General features: G+C 41.9%; 1 protein-coding gene and 1 long non-coding RNA gene across 5 annotated transcripts in view; one reads left to right on the forward strand and one right to left on the reverse strand.

Moving 5' to 3' along the window:
• TLR5 (toll like receptor 5) overlaps positions 1-9,963 on the forward strand; it is a 20,913-nt gene extending 10,950 nt beyond the window's left edge. For 2 of the 4 annotated variants that reach the window (XM_068940210.1, XM_068940211.1), the window contains one exon: positions 257-4,425. In XM_068940210.1, the coding sequence (XP_068796311.1) occupies positions 261-2,846 (2,586 nt within the window). In that variant the 5' untranslated portion in view covers positions 257-260 and the 3' untranslated portion in view covers positions 2,847-4,425. Of the gene's footprint in view, positions 1-256; positions 8,253-8,850 lie in introns of those variants that run through there. The other 2 variants (XR_011140496.1, XM_009686697.2) reach the window with 2 other exon arrangements.
• LOC104151704 (uncharacterized) lies at positions 9,213-20,045 on the reverse strand. The gene is made up of 3 exons (XR_695848.2): positions 19,591-20,045; positions 11,190-11,254; positions 9,213-9,630 (listed from the first exon to the last, which is right to left on the reverse strand). It is a non-coding gene; the product is annotated as an uncharacterized lncRNA (long non-coding RNA).
• Positions 20,046-20,577: the final 532 nt, after the last annotated feature.

Below are 20,577 nucleotides of genomic sequence, written 5' to 3' on the forward strand. Positions count from 1 at the left end.
ACTTAACTGGTGGGATTTTGGTACCCACCTTAAGATATATGAGAGAGAGATACTTTTCAGGTATTAGGCGCTCGCATCTCCAGACCATCAGGTGCCTATTAGACTTTCAGAGAAAGGATAAATCCCAAATCACTAGTCATTTTTATTGTGACATTTGTCTTTTCTTCTACAGCTGTCTAAAATCTACTGCACAACCTTATTGGGTAGATAGTCAACTGCATAACTAATTCTTACTGTCTTCACTTTTTTCATACAGATTAATGATGTTACATCAACAGCTAGTACTTGTCTTTGGAATATCTCTAGCTGGAGATACATATGCATTTACAAGCTGTTATTCAGAAGGCCAAATCTCCCAGTATTATTTCTGTAACCTCACAGATGTTCCACTTGTGCCAAAGGATACAGTGAAGCTTTTGCTAAGTTTCAACTATATCAGACAAGTGAATGCAACTTCATTCCCGCTGCTGGAGCACCTGTTGGTGTTGGAAATGGGAACACAGTATGTCTTTCCTGTTATCATAGGAAAAGCAGCTTTCAGGAACCTTCCAAACCTTCGCGTCTTAGATTTAGGTTCCAATAAGATTCTTCAACTGGATCTTGATGCTTTTGTGGACTTGCCGTATTTGACCGTACTCTGGCTGTACGGCAACAGTCTTGGAGACTCCATCTTGATGGAACGCTACTTTCAAGATTTGAGGTCCTTAGAAGAATTGGATCTCTCAGCGAACCAAATCACAAAACTTCAGCCTCATCCCTTATTTTATAATCTAACAGTCTTGAAAACTGTGGACCTGAGATTGAACAAGATAACTAACCTGTGTGAAAGCAATCTCACCAGCTTCCAAGGAAAAAAATTCTCATTTTTCAGTCTCAATTCTAATAACTTGTACTACACCAGTCTAACGCCCTGGGCCAAATGCCCAAATCCTTTCAGAAACATTACGTTGAACACGCTGGACCTTGGTCACAGTGGTTGGAGCACAGAGATGGTCCAGTATTTCTGTACAGCCATAAAAGGGACTCCAATCAGTTCTTTAAAACTTAGTTTTCATATAATGGGTTCAGGATTCGGCTTTAATAACTTAAAAAATCCGGATGAAAATACATTTACAGGTCTAGCAGGAAGTGATCTTCATGTGCTTGATATTTCAAATGGTTACATTTTCTCTCTCAATTCTTTAATCTTTCAAAGCCTTGGTGATTTGGAACTGCTGAACCTTTGCAAAAACAAGATAAATCAGATCCAAAGGCAAGCATTTTTTGGCTTGGGAAACCTAAAAACTCTCAATCTCTCAGGTAATCTTTTAGGTGAGTTGTACGATTATACTTTTGAGGGGCTACATAGTGTAATGCATCTTGATTTACAGCAAAACCATATTGGAATGATTGGCCAAAATTCATTCAGTAGTTTAGTAAATCTGGAAATAATTGATCTTCGTGACAATGCCATTAAAACACTCCCTTCTTTTCCAAATCTGACCGTTGCCTTTTTAGGTGACAATAAGCTAATGTCTGTAGTTGACAGAGCAATAGCTGCACCATATCTCGATTTAGAAAGAAATTGGTTGGCAAACCTGGGTGACCTGTATGTACTTTTCCAAGTTCCAAATTTACAGTATATCTTCTTAAAACAAAATCGCTTCTCTTACTGTGTGAAAAGAGTTAATGTTATAGAAAGCAATCAGATAGTCTATATAGATCTAGGAGAAAATATGTTACAGCTTGTGTGGGAGAGAGATTTATGTTTGGATGTGTTCAGGGCACTGTCCAAACTTCAGGTTCTACATCTGAATAACAACTACCTCAGTTTTCTTCCACAAGAGATTTTTAGCGGTCTGGCATCTCTACAAAGACTAAATCTAGCTTCCAACCTATTGTCTCATCTTTCTCCTGGGATTTTTCCACAAAGCCTAACAAACCTAAACTTGTCTGCAAACCAGCTTTTCTCTCCTCAGCCTGAAATCTTTATGACTTTGAGTGTCCTGGATATAACACATAATAAGTATGTCTGTGATTGTACTTTAAAGAACCTACTACTGTGGCTAAATGAAACCAACGTAACCCTGGCGGGCTCACCATCTGATAGGTACTGTGTATATCCACCTGCTTTTGCAGGGGTATCCCTGTCTTCTCTGCTATATGATGGTTGCGATGAAGATGAACTGCAGCAGTCTCTCAGGTTCTCAGTATTCATCTTCACCTCTGTCACCTTGGCAATGTTTCTGATGGCAGTCATCATTTTTACTCGCTGTCGGGGGATTTGTTTTGTCTGGTATAAAACTGTCACAAGAACTTTGATAGACAGCCATCAACAAGCAGCTGATACAAGTGAGTATAGATATGATGCATATTTGTGCTACAGCAAAAATGACTTTGAATGGGTCCAGCATGCTTTACTTAAACGTCTGGATTCACACTATGTTGACAAAAACAGATTAACTTTGTGTTTTGAGGAAAGAGATTTCTTGCCTGGGGAAGAACATATCAACAATATTCGTGATGCCATCTGGAACAGCAGGAAAACAGTCTGCATTGTGACAAGGCAGTTTCTCAAAGATGGGTGGTGTGTGGAAGCCTTTAATTTTGCTCAGAGCAGATACTTTTGTGATCTGAAAGATGTCCTCATAATGGTAGTGGTTGGATCACTTTCTCATTATCAACTGATAAAACACAAGCCAATTCGAATCTTTTTACAAAGGAGTCGGTATTTGCGGTGGCCTGAAGACTATCAAGATGTAGATTGGTTTTTAAATAACCTTTCTTGCCAAATTCTGAAAGAGAAAAAAGTGCGCAGGAAAGCCAGTGGTACAGAGCTGCAGACTGTAGCAACACTCTCACGCTGATACTGTCTGTGTTGCTGCCTTTCTAAAAGTAGCCTATTTCCAGCTGTGCTAGGGGAGGAAGAAACGAGTTTTGCTTCAGCTTTCCTCGCAAAAGCAGGTAGAAATACAACTATTTCAGTTTATAACTTACTAAACACAGAAGCAACTTGAAAGAAACCTGCAAATATAAGAAAGTGCAATTATTTTATGGACTATGACACACATTTTCAGAAAAACTAAATGAATCATGGATGCCTTGCCTTTTGGATTTCGCAGCCTGAGAAACTTCTGATTTTGATTTTTTTTGATTTTGTTTTTTTGATTTTGAAACGTCTGAATTCTGATTTTTCAGAGGGCTGCATACCTGCAGGTCTCTGTTTCAGTGGGCGGAGGGTGCCCATGTTTGTTTGGTTGGTTTTTTTTCTTAAAAGAGCCCATGGTAGTCTGTGGGAGACACCCAAATATGCTTTCATGTATGGCCTAGCCTGATCACCAACCAGTTCACTGATTACTTGCTCCTGTGCTTTCTGACCTCTGTAACTTTTCATGCCCCATTTCAAAGGCACATCAGTGTTTCCCCAGCTTTACCCTTGAAATTGCTTGAACACAGGTTTATTTGCATTCCCCCCGCCCCCCCATCTAGCCTAAACTTCTCAACTGGAATAGCCAGCATTTGAACTTTATGCATCTCAGTCCCATCCGCGACTTCTGTGCTTGGTGGTTAAAAACAGCAGTCAGCGGGCTGCTTCTTTTGCTGCTGTTCTCAGGGATTTTTCTTCAGGTGAGCTGCCTCCTGCCCTGCAGAGAGGAAGGAGCAGCCCCTTCCCAAGCTGTCCTGCATGCAGTGCGCTGCCAGCTCTCGCAGGACGCAGCAACCACATGGCGCAGGCAGGACCAGCCCCACAGGACTCCAGCCCCAAGTGAGAAAGGTGAGCACCAAACTACCTCAGCAGCCGCAAGGGCTGCACACCAGTGACACAGTCAGTAGCCCAGCAGCTGCCAGATGGCCTTTGCCCTGTGGGAAGGGAAAGTGCAGGCAACAACTGTATAATTTGGGTTGTTCGCTGCACGGCCTGTGTCCTAAGTTTTTTTTCTGCTCCTATTGAAATAGTTTTCTAGCATCATTGGCACCTGGTGCCTTACCTGCTCTCTAAAATTTGTGCCACTGTTTTGTCCAGGTGTGTATCCAGGGATTTGATCAGGGTCATTTTAATAAAAGTGTGCACTGTTATAAAACCTGCACCCTTTGTTTTGTCTGTGATGTATTCCTTGAGTGAACTGGTCATGTGATTTTATACATTTATTCAGCAGAAGCATACAAAATGATTTCAATATGGGCTGAGTAAGTTTTTCAATATAGTAAAAAAAAAAGCAAGCAGGGATGGACTGTGATATATAAACTGGTTATCTAGACCTTAGCTGCCTACAAATATTACCCCTTCCACTAGTGCGATAAAGTATAATCCACTTCATGTAAATGCAGTCGTTTGAATAGCGATGTGCCTGTGGCTGATCTAATGTACTCTAAATGTACCAGTACTTACGATTTATGTTGCTATAACTACTACAGTAAAATATTACTTCCTTGTCAATCAGTGTAGTCATTCAGGAACAGAAAAGGGCCAAACCTTGGCGAGTTTTAAAGCGGGGAGGGAGGGGGAGGAGGACGGGGACAGAGCCCGGACTGTGCTCTGGCAGCCCTGGGTGGCGCTGTCGGCTCGGGTAAGCGCTGGGGCTCCCGGCGCCCCCTGCCCGCCGCGGCTGCTGGCGAGAGCGGCGAGCCGCGCTGCTCCCCGGGCTGCTGCGGAGCCGGCCGCCCGGCCTTCCCCGGAGCCCCGGGGCTTTTCGGGGAGCCACCGCCGGCCCTTGGCCCCAGCGCACCTCTCACAGGCCTCTGAAAATGCCCGACTCTCCCCCCTCCCCCCCAGCCCCAGCAAGTGCAAATATTTACAGGCATCCTTACAAGTCAGAGGTTACACACAGCAGGGAATAGTTTGCATTAAATATCGTCTACGGATAGCCAAGCAGGAATGAATCTGTACAACCAAGATCATGTGCAGGCCTCGGCTATCAGCACCTATGGAGCTGTACATGGTGTAAGAGATGGGATTTTTTTTTTTTTTTAATGTGCCTGAGAAATTACATTTGAATGAGTGTCCTAGTCAGAACGTTTTTGCTCAAGTGTTGCCTGAGAGCCCTCTCCAGTTAGGACCTTACTTTGTATTTTAAGGCACTCCTATCACTTTAGATACTTAAAACTTACTTCAGCTAACCTACGTATGCAGGAAGTACTGAAGAAGCAGATGCAGCGGTTACTGAGATGGCTCTGCCAAGGCTTTGATGCTTCATCTGAAATATTTCCATCTACTTCGTGCTTATCCCAGTGGCAGGAGATGGCTAAAATAAAACTTGCATTTACTTCAGTCTTTGGGAAGTGCTGATCTTTTTATATGAAGATTTTAATAAGAACTTCCTGAGAAAATAAAGCTGTTGGATGAAATGTCATCCTCTGCCTCAGTCCTTATATACCACTTTGGAAGCTTAAGAAGATCAAAAGTGTGTTAGGCAGCGCTGGGGAAAAACGTCCTTCTACCACAGAGCAGCTTAGAGCCAGTAGAAGCAGCTCCCATCTGGCCCTTTGCAAATTCTACCATAAAGGGTGGGCAAAAGGCAAAAAGGGATTTTTGGAGAGCATGCTACTGGACTATTCCTGATTGTGGAGTGGTTCATAGGCATGTGAATGTCTTCAATGGGAAGTTTTAAGACTATCTGAAATAACTTTCTTTTTTACTCACTGTGAAACCACTCCAAGCTTTAGACTCTCAGAGCAAATACAGTTGGTGCAGTCTGTCCTATACAATGAAAAATTGTCTTTGAATAGGTCATATCAGCACTTCTATGGAGTCACTTCTTCTTCTTAAATGACAAAGCCTGAGGGAATTGTCGAGAAGGGGCTTGCAGACTTTATACTGCTCTGCTCTGCACAAACCACAAAAGTGTCCTGTACAAAAACGGAGAATGACTATGCTTGATGAAGTAAGGCCATAAATCGAGCCTCAGCCTCATAACTATTGATCAGATTCCCTTTAGGCTCACTGGGAACATTACTGCTCTATTAGAATTTTATGGCTCTTTAGTTAAGAATACTCTCATCATTTTTACTCACCTTCCTCAGTGAAAGACATTAACTTGTTGGAGAGTGTCCAGAATAGGGTGTGAAGTGTGACACTGGCTCTGAAGTAAGCTATTAAGATGGAAGCTGGTGAATTTATTTGGAGTAGCAGCACAGGGAATATTCAGAGGGCAGTGACTCAGTGCCACATGGTATCAGCTGAGATATTTAATAGTAAGAGCCTGCCCCCACCATTTCATCATATTTTATAAACAGTACCTGGTTAAAGCAAGTAGTGCTGTTCAACAGTTACAGCTAGCAAACCTGTCCAGAGTCCACAGGGTTATACAGGCTCTTACAAGAAATCCAGGTGCGCAGGACCAGAACGCAGAGCCTCCAAACATATTCCTACAGAGGGAAACAACAGACGTCAACAACAGTATGCCTGCATGTATTACCCTGAAACGAGGCTTCTTGTCTCTGTCCATCCGATATGCATACTAGACTCAGCAAAGTATCAGACAGTTATATTTTGCTCTCAGATTGCTAACTATGCAATCCTCCAAAAGATCTACCTCTACTAAATCATACAGGCTGTCAGCTGGATGTGGCAGTCTTGATGTATTTGTGTGGTCAACTTTCACTGTGCCAAGCAATTATGTTTTTGCTAATCCTTCCTCTTAGAGACTGTTCAGCATGCTCATAGATCTACCACCAGGAACTTTGTTGTTAATTTACACGTGCTACTCATGATTGCACTCACCACAATAGCTATACTACCCTGTGTGGAAAACACCAGCATAGACAAGACTACAGACAAGTCCCTGTCTAGAGTGGGATGCTCCTATGTATGTTGCTCAGAATCTCACTGCCTTTTTTTTTTTGGTGTCACGTTATTAACTCAGCTTATTTGCTGACTTCTGGGTCTTTTTCAGCATGACAGCTCTCCTACCTCTCACTGCCAGGGAGCATCTGGGTTTCAGATTATTATATCCCACCTTTTCCTTTTCATAGGGTGCTGATTATTTTCCAATGGCTTTAACATGTTCTTTTCTTGCTGGACCTGTGAATACCAGCAGTCCAGTTAAATCACAAAGCAAGACCCACCTGGCAAAATACTTTGCCCTACAAACAAAGAGCAATACACAAGTGAGTGGCAGGAGTGAGCGGTGAGGGCACTGCAAGTTGAGAAACAGCACATCCAAATTTTGGGAAGATCACCAAAGTTAGGAAGGGTACATTTTTGCCGTAGAAAGGGGATTTCCACTCCATGAGAAGGAGAGTCTTGGAGCAAGCAAAGAAGACAACAAGATACATCTTTAGGGTCTGATTCTGCAAACATGATCAAACATAATGCACTAATATGGTAAGCAGATTAACTTCAAACAGGACTAGCGCTAGCAAATATTTGCAAAGTTTCTTTGCATTATGTAGTACTGCCAACAGCAAGCATGCAGTTGTGCGGAATATGGCTTCCAAAAGCAGAAAAGTGGTGTAAAAAGCATAAGTTTAGAAAACAATGACAAGTGTCTGGTGTTTGACCCTGTTAAATCACATTTTTATGCTTTCTGAATGATCGTAAGAAGGTGCAAAATCATTCAATGCATGAATCCAAGAGCCAAGGCTTTAAGAAATAGTCCAAGGATTTCAGGACTTCTGCTTGAACTGTGAAGCATGGCAAAATTAGTCAGGCCTTGAGTAAGGAACAGCTTTAAAAAGCTGGTGAAGAAAAGACTGGCTGGCCTCCCCAGCTTCTTAGCCTGCTCTGGGCAATTGCCTTCCATCACATACATCCTCCTTCATTCTTGGAAGATTTTGTAGTACTTGCTGATAAACAGGCTTAGCAAAACTATGGCCTTGTGTGCAAAGAAATAACTTGAAGGAGAAGTGACAATAAGAAGTCTCCCTACATGGACAAATTTACAATCCATAGCCTCTGCAAGGCCTTTGCTGGAAGTTGTTCCTTTAGGCTGCTCATCAGTCTCGGAGAATGTAGCAGACACCTTTGGGATGCCAAACAGCTCATTCGGCTTTTGGGTATAAGAGCTTTTGCCTACACCACTTTTAGCTACCCTTTTGCTGTTTTGCTTCTTGTAGAGAAGAGCTGAGCATCTTGGTCGTCAGCTTCACTTTCCTGCTTCTGGCAGACATAAAAGATCCATGTACCAAGATCAGAACTGCAGATGCTGCCCCACGAGTATTCTCTTCAACTGAACAAGAGCTAAAAAAGCCAAGTTTAGGAGGTGAGGTTTACCCAGGAGGCCACTGTAAGCACAGACACCAACCACAGCGAACAGTGTCTGGATGCAAAGCAGGTACCAGAAATTTTAAATTCAGCCCTTTTAGTCAACCTTGTATCACAGCTACTGTTGGGCCTATTCAGCTCTTCAGTGATTCTCTCTTGCTGTTTGCACAGAGATTCACAGGAGGCTTGTCTTCCCTTGCTACCTCACCTTTGCTTTTTGTATTCAATACATACAGCATAATGGTTGCCAAAAATAAGTCTACATTTCCTTTCTCAATATGCAAAAGTCAGTACAGGTATGACATGAGTTATTTCATAGTGTAAAGACTATCTATTCATAGCAGACTGTTTGTTTCAGACATGTGGTTTTCCTTCCTTTTAGATAGCCCATTGTTTGTCTTTTCCATTTGTATTAAAAATAAAATCTTTGAAAACTGCAAGAGAGAAAAATATATTCCTTCTGAAACTAACAGTCCTCCCAACAGGAAGGTTAGCTTTTTCCTGTTTAGACATTATGTTCAAAGAAAGGAAATTGGGATTTTCAATGATAATAATAATTACATGGTATGTAAACATCAGTAAGTATCAAAGAAGGCTTCACTCTTTATTTAGTGTGTCCCAAATGATACAATGCTGTTTAGAATATCTTACTCTTTATCCATTCACAGCCTCATGCAAAGGAGCCACTGCGCTGGGTTGAGCACCTGCATGCTTCTTGCAAGCTTCCACAGTACAAGAACAGCACTGTCAGGCTGCCTCAAGCCTGTGTGTAATGTGATGGAAAGCAGTGGAGCAAATAGAGAATCCTGGTACAACACAACAGAATTTGATGTGGCAGTGGTTTTTTGTTTTCCTTTTTTTTGCATCAGGAATGTTTCCAGACTCTGTAACTTTTTCCTGTTGGCAAAGCAAAGCAAAGTATTTCAAACCACGTCTATTGATGCCATTTCTGAAAATTGAATTGGCAATGGAATTTCAGCATTGTGATTATATGTGATATTGAAACATAGATCTTTAGTACTTATGGTACCTTGTAACAGTGAAGCTCAAAGTACTCTATAACGATACGTGCATTCTATCATCTTCTGTGTAAAGATGGACGAATTGAGGCACTTCATGTCATGGGCAGTACTGGGAAGAAAATTCAGGTTTGGGTAGTGCATCCTCTGTCTTGTATTAATACACTGAATTAACCATCAAGAAGGGACAAAGGATAAGCTGTCAAGTCTGTTTGCTCTGTTTTGTAGTACAACATACATTCTTACTACCTTGGAAATGAAAGTTTTCTGTTTATCCTCAGAAATAATTAACAGTGCAAGGTGTCCACTTACTGTACCACCAGTCTGCACTTGTTCTGTTCTGCAGTATCACTTTTATAGGGAGGAGAAGGTACTGAAGATTCAACTAGAGGTGTCAACTCGGTGCCAATGTTTTTGAATGATGTCAGCCTGTTCAGGATAGGAGTAGGAAGGAATTCATCAGCCATTTCACTGGGTGTTACTAACACATTTCAGATAACCACATGGACTAGCATTTCTGATGAGGACTTGCAAATGAAGAGAAATGGGAAAACCAATGAAAGAATTCTGGCCTAGCCCAGGTGAAGAAGGAATGCCCGAAATGGGGCAGGGAGAACAGGGAGAAGGAAAAGTATTTTAAAACACATGCAAACTTTTGTGAGAGAACTGTAAGATACTGAGGTTTCATCAGTGATCTGGGAAAAACTTTGGAATGGACCATTTTGATATGTTTGCTTCAAAACAATAAAGCCAGAGAATTTAATAGGAATAAGGGAAAAAAAAAAAGGTGAGAGAGAATTAAAGGTAAGAAATAAGAGACATGAACAACGTATCTCGACTATAACTACTTTTCCTCAAGATCCTCATGTTCATGAATTTACTCCAAGTGCTCTCCAAAAAGCAAAGCCTGAGGCCCATGCTCCCTGCCTTCCATTTGGGATGGTGAGGAATGCCAGAGTGAATCACATGCTTTGTTGTTAGCACTGTTAGCACCTGCAACCCCCCGCCCGCCCCCCCCCCCCACATAAGCGTTCAACACTTCTGAAAGGCAGACCTTAAGTTTCTCACTCTTCCTAGAGAGAATAGACTTCAAAATGCAAAATGAGCAATGCAAACCTACCACACCCATTACCCAGGTTTCTGAGAAAGCTCATGGAGTAATCACAGTACTTCCTTATATCTCAGATGGGGATTTCTGAAGTCTGTGGTGTGATTTTCCTGCCAGAGAGGCCTGAATATTTAAGAAGATGTCTACTCAGCCTTCAACTGTAGTAGCCAGCAGTGCCCCGACAGAACTGATGGCACAAGGAGCGACACAAGCTCTCGTGGAACAGAGGAAAATCCAGGACACACGGTACCTTTAAAAAGTGACTCAACACTCTACAGGGTCACTGCAGCAAGAGCAGAGATTAGCCTGTAGGCTAATACAAAGCTAGGCATATTTCACTCTGTTCTGTCTTAACAATTCTTTATCAGGAGTAATTTGGAAGCTGACTTGATGGAGAACAGACTCTAGCTGGGACTGACAAAGCTGGGCTAGTTTAAATAATGAAGTAATTGCTTCTTTTTTGTTCCTGATACTTCAGACAGGCTTTAGAAAAATCCAGTTGGCTTTCTGCTGGGTTTTCCATTTTTGTGCAAGTCTCCTAGCTTAGGTTCTGACTGCAGGTGGATACAAAAGACTTCATGAAAGAAAAGATAAAAGATCTTTAGTCTGATTTGAGAGACCTGAGGAATCCAGATAAGCAAAAGCATGAGAGCTACCAACAACGTCTGCAAGAAAACAAAATCTGAAGTTAGCGGAAGTTTCTGGTGTGAAGAAAGGAGGGAGCTGCATTACTACAGAGGGCACTGTCCCTAGTGACCCACCATCTATTCATATTGTACATGCAGGGACTAAATGAGAGCAAAAGAATGGTATGAGAGGACAATAGCCTGAAATACAGGACACGAATAAATTTTTAGAGAATCTTGGGCAGACCACTTACCCTCTATGTCTCATTTCTTCATCTTCTGAATGGAAAGACTAGCACAGCCATGTATCCTAAGGGTGCTGTAATGGTAAATACGTTAAAAATTGTGAGACATGGATGCAATGTAATCACAGAAAACAGATAAGAGCTTAATTTTTTTTTAGCTTACTTCCCTCCTAAGAGAGTTCTCCTTGTCCTTCTGTCATAAAAGTACATTTCACTGGCACTTATCTTCACACCCAAAACTTTTACTGAGGACAGACACTATTTCATTTTTAGCTAAAACTGGAAAGTCTTTCCTATTTAGCATGACTTCAGAAAAGAAAATAATGCAGTTCACTAGAAAGTGGGAACCCACTCCCTTTGGGTGTTCTTCCTTTCAAGTATTTGCTCATACTTCTGTGGTCGCTTTTGCTAACAGTGTCCTTTTCATCAGTGTTCTTCTCTGAAGAGACTCATTCATAATATTCTCATTTGGGTATATACACATTCACCCCCTTGACACTTCAGAAATCTGCGATTCCATTCATACACCAACATACACATGAGAAAGCTGTTCTAAAAACCCCAGGAAGTTTGCTCAGACAAGTTCTATTTTAAGACTTGGACTGGGTCTCGGAATTTTACAATATTCAGAGGATTTGGCAGTGTGACTGTTTCCACACTAGGACATATGTGCAGTCAGAACGTGTACCATGAACCTTGTGAGAGCGGAATAAGCTACCTGCAAACTAAGAGATACAGATGAAGGCCTATAAAATGCTTGAGAGTAGCTGTGGTAAGTAATTTTGGGAAGACTGATCCCCGAAGAGAGAGGTGGGCCAGCTGCAGTTGGCCAAAGGGACTGTGGGTTATCCACTGCTCTGCTACCTGAACTGTGAGGTAGCACAGTGAGGAGAAGGGGCCCGTGTACACAGAAATTGTTAAGTGTGTCAGAGGCTAGGTTATAACGTAATTTGGTATTAGGCAAAGAGACTGAACTAAATTTTTATTCATGTTACAGCACTGTAAGGTATGTAGATAGAAAACCTATCTGATACTTTGTCTGCACAGCATTTGCAATATACTCTTAAAATTGCTGAAAGATAAAAGGGTTGCCCAGTCAGAAAAAGCCTAAGGAAGAAGAACAAATAAGACACTGCAGCTTTTCTACAGAGCTTCACTGTGCTTGCTGGCAGCTGTCAAAGACACCAGAACCCTTTTTAGGAAGGGTGCCCAGGGACGCCCAGTCCTGCTGATACAGTCCTTGCCAGAGTTAAGAAGCTACTTAAATCAAAAGTCTAAAGAAATTGTAAACAACAGAACTAGGAGTTGGCAGTGGCCACGCCACCAGCTCTATCCTTCTCACTCAACAGGCAACGTGTGACACCGGGTCAAACACCACTGACTGACTTCGGGGAGCATTTGGGTAGTGCAGCGGACGCTGTTCCTGTGAGGCAGTAATTCTGCCACTCAGTTGCTCTCCAGGAGCTCCCTGCTGCAGCAGTTCTGGCTCCAAGATTTCAGAAGGATCCCCTGACTCACCTCAGGTTTCCATGTACTCGGTACTCGCAAGCACTTAGGAAAGAGGCCTGGCACTATAACTTAGGGACCTATCAGGAACATCTGCAATAGAAATATTTTAGAAAGAAGGTAGTTGCAACTAACCACTATGGCTAGGCTCACGTTGGATTTGATTTACTCTAATTCTGTCTTCTCAGTTTTCAGAGGAAGGGGGCATTTCTTCCAGAGGAGGAGGCCATTCACCAGAAAACTGGCCCGTACTTCACACGCATGAGATACAGAAATGGGTGCTGATATTCACTGAATACCTCTACATTTTGCAGAAGCACAATAATGGGTGTTCTCAGCAAAGTCTCACCCTTTGTTCTGCCATGCTACAGATTCTGTTGCTTCTCAGATGACCTCAGAATATTCTGTTTTTAACTTAACAACATACTGCTCTCCGAACTTTGGCTTTACCCCTTTGCCCAAGATTTTAAAGCAAGAAGCTTAGGTGAAGCCTGTTTGGAGGGAGGCAGTCTGTATTCCATGTATAGAAGCAGCAACTTTCCTTTCACCGTGACCCTTTGGTAGCCCTTACACACAGGTTGGAGCTCTCCCCACATCCTGTTGACTGTATTTTGGCATGACAAAGCAGCACATCCTGCCTGAACCCATGAACCTTTGGCTGGACCCTCCTCTTTAGGGCTCCAGGATACATACATTAATAATGCTTGATGACCTATCACAATATGCTTGATGCTTTAGACACTGAAATCGGGCTTTGCTCTTGCAAAACATTTTCTTGAGCCTTTTATCTGAAGCCCAAATCTTCACTAAACACTGCTTCGCCACCAGAACGCCATCCACAGCAAAAACAGCTGAGATTTTAGACAGAAGCCTTTGGTTTTACACTGACTTCCTGCAAAGGCTAGAGATGTATCAAGCCTCAGTTTTCAGAGCAGGCTTTGGGATCAATGCAAACTTGTGCTACAAGTGGCTCAAGGTGTGAGACAGGTTTGTCTCCCCTGGAGACCCAATAGCTGCCTAGATTATTGTCAGACTGATCAACCGTTTATGCAGTGGCAAATATTTTCATATACTATTTATTCATACTTTCATGTCACTTCTTTAGGAAAAAAAGAAAAATAAATAAAAAAGATATCAAGAAGCCTATATGATTTTATGGTGTGTGTACTTCATAGTTTGACAGGGAAAACATGACCTAGGAGGGTAAGAGTCTGAGAAGAGAGATGTGATTGCTTTAGCAGGAAGGATAACAAAATAAAAATTCCTCAAGACCCGGTCCCTTCTCCCGAGCTCCCACTTGCCTTTTGTGACTACTCAGTGGGTTTTGACCTACCCACTGAGAAGCAGGGGATAGTTGGTTGCAGACTGCCTGGCCTTTGAGGACGACGGGAGAAACATCTACAAACATTTTTTTTCTTCAGTACTAATACACTTACTAGAAACAAACCTAATCATTAGGATGGTGACTGATTAATGGGTGTTTTGGCTTTGATGAGTCACCTCAGATGAGAGCCAGAGAAATATCTAGATGGCTGTAAGCTGGATGAATTGGGGAGGAGGTGTTTTACACAATTATGTTGTGGTAAGAGGAGAACCAGGAAAACAAGCCAGAGGAAAACAAAAGGGCTTGGAAAACAGAGAAGACTAGAGAAAAAAAAAAAACCTAAGAATGCAGAGAAAAACAAACGGGCTTTTTACATTTTAAGGAAAGATCTGACCAGGATCCATCAATGGAAAGATACTGAAGGAGTTTAAAGTCTTTAGTTAGAAAAAAAAAAAAAAAGTATTACATCTTGAGTAGATTAATCCCACAGCAAAAAGCATAAACTTTGTTTTCCAAAATCCTAGCCCTTCTCAAAACATTTTGAAAACAGTATTAGATCTTGATAGGCAGAATCAGATGATCTCAGCCCTGGACCGGCTTCTGACCTGCAGTGTACAGAATTACCAAGATGATTCTCCTGCAGATGTGGCCTTAAGCATATTTAAAACATGTAGCTGCTTAGGATACCACATCTAAAAAGGGGAAGTTAGTAGAAAGGGACTGCTATGCTCTCAGCTCTCTCAAAAAAAGATGTCTCTATCCCTCCCCAACATGTGAGTCATAATTTTCTGGTGCGAGCCAGAAACCTGCCCTCCACTTCTCAGAAAGTGATGTTTATAGCATTGCAGTATCTAATGATTCAGGAATTGCAAGGCCTCTTTTAGAAAGAAAAAAGGCTGCTACTTCCAGGTGGCCAGCAAATAGCATGACCCCTGGAGAGAGGACATCCTTGTGGATGAATGTGAGGATGACAAAAACAAGGGTCCAAGGATTGCCCTGGAAAAGCCACAATCTCTGTGTTTTCCCTGTGACAACTGAGCACTTCCACAGTCATAAGAGGAAATCAGAAGCTGATTAATATATATTTTAAATAATTTCCAGTATTTTGATCCCTTCAGGAGTTTCTTCAAAAGGTGCCACAGCAAACAGATACTTCTCTCTAGTCAGTACATCCGAGTATCAAGCAAACAGGGAAATCATCTACCCAGAAACGGCTCTCAGCAGGAGCCACAAGCAACATCTGCCCTGTTACATTACCTCTCCATCAGGCTTCTGAAATTAGATTTGACTGAGAAAAGGAGTGAGCAGGTACCCTTGTCAGTTCCAGAGGCATGAGACAGGAATGGCACTTTAATGACCCACTTAAAAGTAATGAAACAGCCATTTATCCTAATTGGAGGAACACTAATTATATCAGACAGTGGTGCACTCCTGGATGGTAGAGTGCAAATGGTATCTCATCAAACTTAATGAGTAGGTGAAGTATCCTGACAGAGCATCTGTGCATCACACATGCATTCCTGCAAACAGAAAAATTAGCCTGTAGGGAGCTGATCTGAAAATGAAGGTTTTAAAATGGAAGGTTAATTATGATAGCTAAATACATGTGATTCAACTAAAAACAAGTTCACATCATGAGTCTCATGGGACACTTTCCCTTTGAAAGAAACAAATGTAGCCAAAGGGTGGCTTGAATACAGGGGAACATCTGGTGTGGAAGGGCCTGTGGTGGTATGCAATGCGCAAGGGGACTCTCAGTCTTCACTTGTGTGATAGAAGGAAGTTCAAGACAGTCTTTGAATAAAGCCTCAAATGATACTTTGCACTGCTGATAAGTCACAAAGGTAAATCTTATGCTGAAATATCTTTCTTTGCTCGCGGCAAGCAGATAAGCCTCTCGCACTGCTGTGGAGAAGCAAAAGTTCATTCCCAGCATCTTCCTGGTCAGCCAGACTGGGAGCTCAGCAGGAGCAAAGTGTGCGGTGCCTGGGCTGGCCTCAAGTGTCACACGTCATTCAGCATCAATCTTTCAGGTCAACAAAGAGGCCTCCTCTGTCAGGCTCTGAATGGGATCCCATTTGCTCTGCACCAGCCAGGAGAAAGGTAGTTGTGACACAAGAGCTGCGAAGGGACATGAAGCGAGGATCAGTGAACAGGTCCAGGAGAGCACACCAGAACCCAGCACTCCTGGAACTGGAGATTACCACTACAGGCGGAGTGCAAAGCTCCTGGCTTCAGCAATCGCCTGGATGTACCAACGCATCTGCATGAAAGGGAGCTGGACTTTCTATGAGCTATTCACTGACAGGATCCCAAAACTTACCAAAAAAAAAAAAAAAAGAAGAAGAAAAAGAAAAATTTTGCCACTATCTAATGAGGAATAGGAGTGAATTAACAAAATTGAAACCTCTGCCAATGAGAAAAGCCATCAAAACTTGTTCCTGTGAGCAAGGTACAACATTAAAGTCAGAAAACATTTACCCTCAAGCCACACAAGCCAGAGCCTTAAAATATTGGCAGAATTGGCTGCATGGAAGCCATGCTGATAGCCCTAGTTTTATATACCGAAGATGCCAAGTAAACACACAAGTCCTGACCAAACAAGTAGTGCACTGACAGCTCAGCTGAAAAAAAAAAAAAAGAAACGAAAAAGAAAAAAACCACGAGGGATGTAATAAAACTCCAAGCAAAATGTGTTCCCAGCCAAAAAAACAAAACAAACCCCAGCAACTCAGGATAAAAAGACATTCACAGCCTCTGAATGCTTACTGAGATTAGACATAAAAGCCTCTTCAACTTATCTTGAGCTGTGCTTTCCTCTTAATGTCAAAGGGTGCCCTGCCTCATAGGGAGATGTTTATACCCTCTCATGGGAAGCCAGAGGCTTCAGATAAGGGAGTGCCTTTGGAAGGACAGAGCTTTGAAGGCTTGGGAAGATAGCCTTTATTATCAGCCAACCCTCTATTAGGTTGGTGAGATTCCTGTTTGATTTGGCTGCAGTCTCTAGCCTCAAGTTCCTGCCCTAGCTTTTAAAATAGAACAAGATCTCCCTGCTGCTGAAAAAGGGCAAAGGGTGGAACGTGTAAATAGCAGTTAAAACCAAAATCTTGTGTTAAAAAAAAGCCCTCCCCTAAAAGATACTCTGTGCTCTTCCCCAGTGACTGAGGTTGGCAGCTGACAAAGCCAAACGTGCCACACAAAACAGTTAAGTGAAACACGGCTTGACCAGTTATTTCAAACTGTGGAAGATGACACGGTCCTGACATCACCCTTCCTTGCTCTTGCGATTACAGGCAATTCAGTCAAAAGGACAGACCTCTGGACAGGGCCTCATGAGGGCTGGGGTCTGCCCTGGCTCCCTGCCAACCTGGGCGTTGCCTTGGAACAGCTCTGTTGCTCAGGTTGCCCACAGGTACAATGAGGGAATGTACAATGCAAAGTACAATGTACTTTACCCTTCTGAAGTATTTTTGAGACCTACACATAAGAAGTTCTGGATTGGGTACTATTATATATTTTTATTATCAGTAGTTTCTGTTCCACACGGGGTGGTAAGACTATGTGGAGAGAAAAAACAGCTAGGCAAACCAGACTTGATTTAGGGAATGAAAACCCCCTCATATCCTTTCTTACTGCATGTCAGACTATCACGGAAGAGCCCTGGCAGGTCTGCGCTTCAGAGTTGCTGAGCACACTCAGCTCCCATTAACTGCTTGTGTTTTGTGACCTTAGCTCATCTATTTCTCAGTCTTTCACTGTATTGTTACAAATCATGACTTCCTTGACTCTCAGAGTTTCAATCAATATAAAAATGTCGGATAGCATAACTGGACCCCTTTTTAATGCACACTAAAGTGATTTCATAACGTGATTTCATTTTTCAGAGAAAGAACAATCAGAAAAGCTATTATTGGAACAGGAAGAACTGGGTAATCGATCAAGGACACTAAAGGCAAAATTCTTTGAGTTTTGAGTAGCAGTTTTGGCTTTGCATTACACACAGGTGGTTTCTCTGACTTCCACACCACTTGCACGTGCTACAGAGCAAAACTCTTTCCAAAAAGCTAACTACATATACCACTAACCTAGGACAAAGTGGACTCATGGGAAGGTTAAATGTCTGTATCTGGGGAGAACAGTGACGTCATGGGAGTGTTTCAGCAGCTATAATTCCTTTCATATAGCATATGTGAATGACATCAGACTCCAGTCCAGTAGTTTGGGTCTCATTTAAAAGCAATTTCTGACAGATGGGATGAACCTAAGCTAATATCTTCAAGTATGCATAACTAAGTAGCACATCTTCAAGTATGATAACACCGGATAGAGATCTTGGAGAAGAACAATTAGCTGCAAGGTGTGAAATGGAATTAAACTACACAATTTTGAGGAATAAGTAAGGAATTCATATCGAAAACCATGCAAAACTCATGATGTTGATTCGAATCTGTATACCAACAGAAGATAAATGCAAAGACTGAGTCAAGACCCAGTTAGTCTTGCTTGCTCTGGAACCAAAACTGTGAAATGATAAGACGATGTGCTGCTTACATCTCTGCAAGTTTCCTCTCCATTAGTTCATGGCCAAATCCATCTGTGTTAGGAGCTGATGGGATTTTTCCATTTGAGATTTTTGTTAGGTTGCCTTTGGAAACTAGTTGCTTTCAGGAGCACATTAGGAGTGTCTGGGTGAACTGTTGTTCATTTGCATTATGTAATAGCTTGCAGTTTCAGAGTATTTTGCACTTTGCTCAGTTCTCTGAATTATCTGCAATATCCTCCACACTGCTCAAACTTGAGGCACAGAGACTAAACGGTACAAGCCACTGGAGAAGCCAGTGTCTGGGCAATCCTTATGTTTCTTGCTTTAACCACCTCTTGGACTATCCAAGCAAAATGTCTTTTGAAAAAATAATCAAATAGCTTAATTTTTGCTTAACTTAATCACTGACCTCAAGTTTTGCCCAAGGACTGGGTGAACACACCAAAGACCTCAACAGGGAATACAGACTGTTTTCTGTGATAGCAGAGTTCACTGTATTGTCCTGTTGGCCTGCTTCTTTTCAAGTTCACAGAGCTTTTGCTTCATAGGAAAGGAGGTTTTGTTTAGATAGAAAAGGTCATTGCACTGCACAGTTATTGTTATAATGCCCCTGATTTCAAAGTACTTCTCCTAAGCAAAATACCTTAAACAGTTTGCGTGTGAAACATGGAAATAAGCAAAGAAGCAGAACTAGATGTTATTGGGATAGACTAATCTGAGGTTAGAAGAGAAGGCTACTGCAAACAGGAATTAAGGTATGTAACAAGGGAGATTGGCACAACGCTCCTTGAACAGCTTGCTGAGAATCAAGCATGCCCAGATAAGCTCACTGAAACTGCAGAGTTCTCTCTCTGATTTTTTTAAGTGCTGTGGGGATGCTGTGGGGATGCTGTGGGGAGGATGAGGACTCGAAAGGAGACATAACTTTTCCTGAGAGAAAAGAAAACAAAGGTGAAGAATTTTGCAGAGCCAGGCATCTCCACGAACATCAAAGTTCCTCAAGACAGGAGAAAGAGGCATTTTTCATCAAGTCTTACCTGTGATAAAATTAACAGGAGTTTGGACTTCACCGGAGCTAGGCTTTCCTTGTGGTCTCTGTTTGCAGGGACTCGCGTTGTCATGCCATTCGACACAGAAGGCAGAGCCGAGGGCACAGACTGACTTCAATCAAGTTAGCTGAAAAAGTCAATGCAGAAGGTGACTCTACCTTGACGTGGCAGAGATAAACCTGATACCTTAGACACCGTCACACCGAGACAACTTAATGTCAATGTGTGCCTTAAAGCAGTGAAGGTTATGCAGGCAATTTGACACAGGCATACCTGCCATTCTTGCCAAATTGGAATGAGAAGAACAGCCTGTGATTTACACAAAGGGGAGACAAAACTGCTCAATGGCTAGAGGCAGCAAAGAGATCAAAGTTCTTAAACAGAACTAGCTATCACTATCAGATTGAGGATTTTTTCATTTCAGGAAACACTTAGAATATTAATTTCCAGCAAAATGTTGTTTTCAGAATTGTCTGACTATGAAATAAACACTGAATTAAAAATGAAATAAACACTAAATTGAAGTAGCTTCAGTTTTCTTGTCTTGTTTTGATTTGTTTTCCTTCCTCACTTTTCATCTTCTTTCCCTTTTTCAATGAAAAAACAGAAAAAAAAATTCATAGAGAGAGACAAACTGATGACATGTCAAGAAATCAAACATAACAGAAACCTGGACATTCTCTGTACAAATGTTAGCTAAATATTTTGAATTAAGAAAATGTTTATACTGCATGTAAAGGCCTTCAAAATTAAAACATATTTTCAAAATCATTTTTCTACCATCATTACTTCGCTACTTTATAAGCACTAAGATAACACTCTGAGTTTTACAAAGCATTTGTGACCATTTCCAGATATTCCAAACCAAAACCATCATCGTAACAGTTTCATCCTGAAGGTCTGAGTCTCTTTTGCAACCAAATGCATAACATGACTGTTTATTTCTTTTTCTCTCTCCAGCTACTCTTTTTAAGG

This window comes from Struthio camelus, chromosome 3 (assembly GCF_040807025.1).
Source record: "Struthio camelus isolate bStrCam1 chromosome 3, bStrCam1.hap1, whole genome shotgun sequence".
Taxonomy (NCBI): domain Eukaryota; kingdom Metazoa; phylum Chordata; class Aves; order Struthioniformes; family Struthionidae; genus Struthio; species Struthio camelus.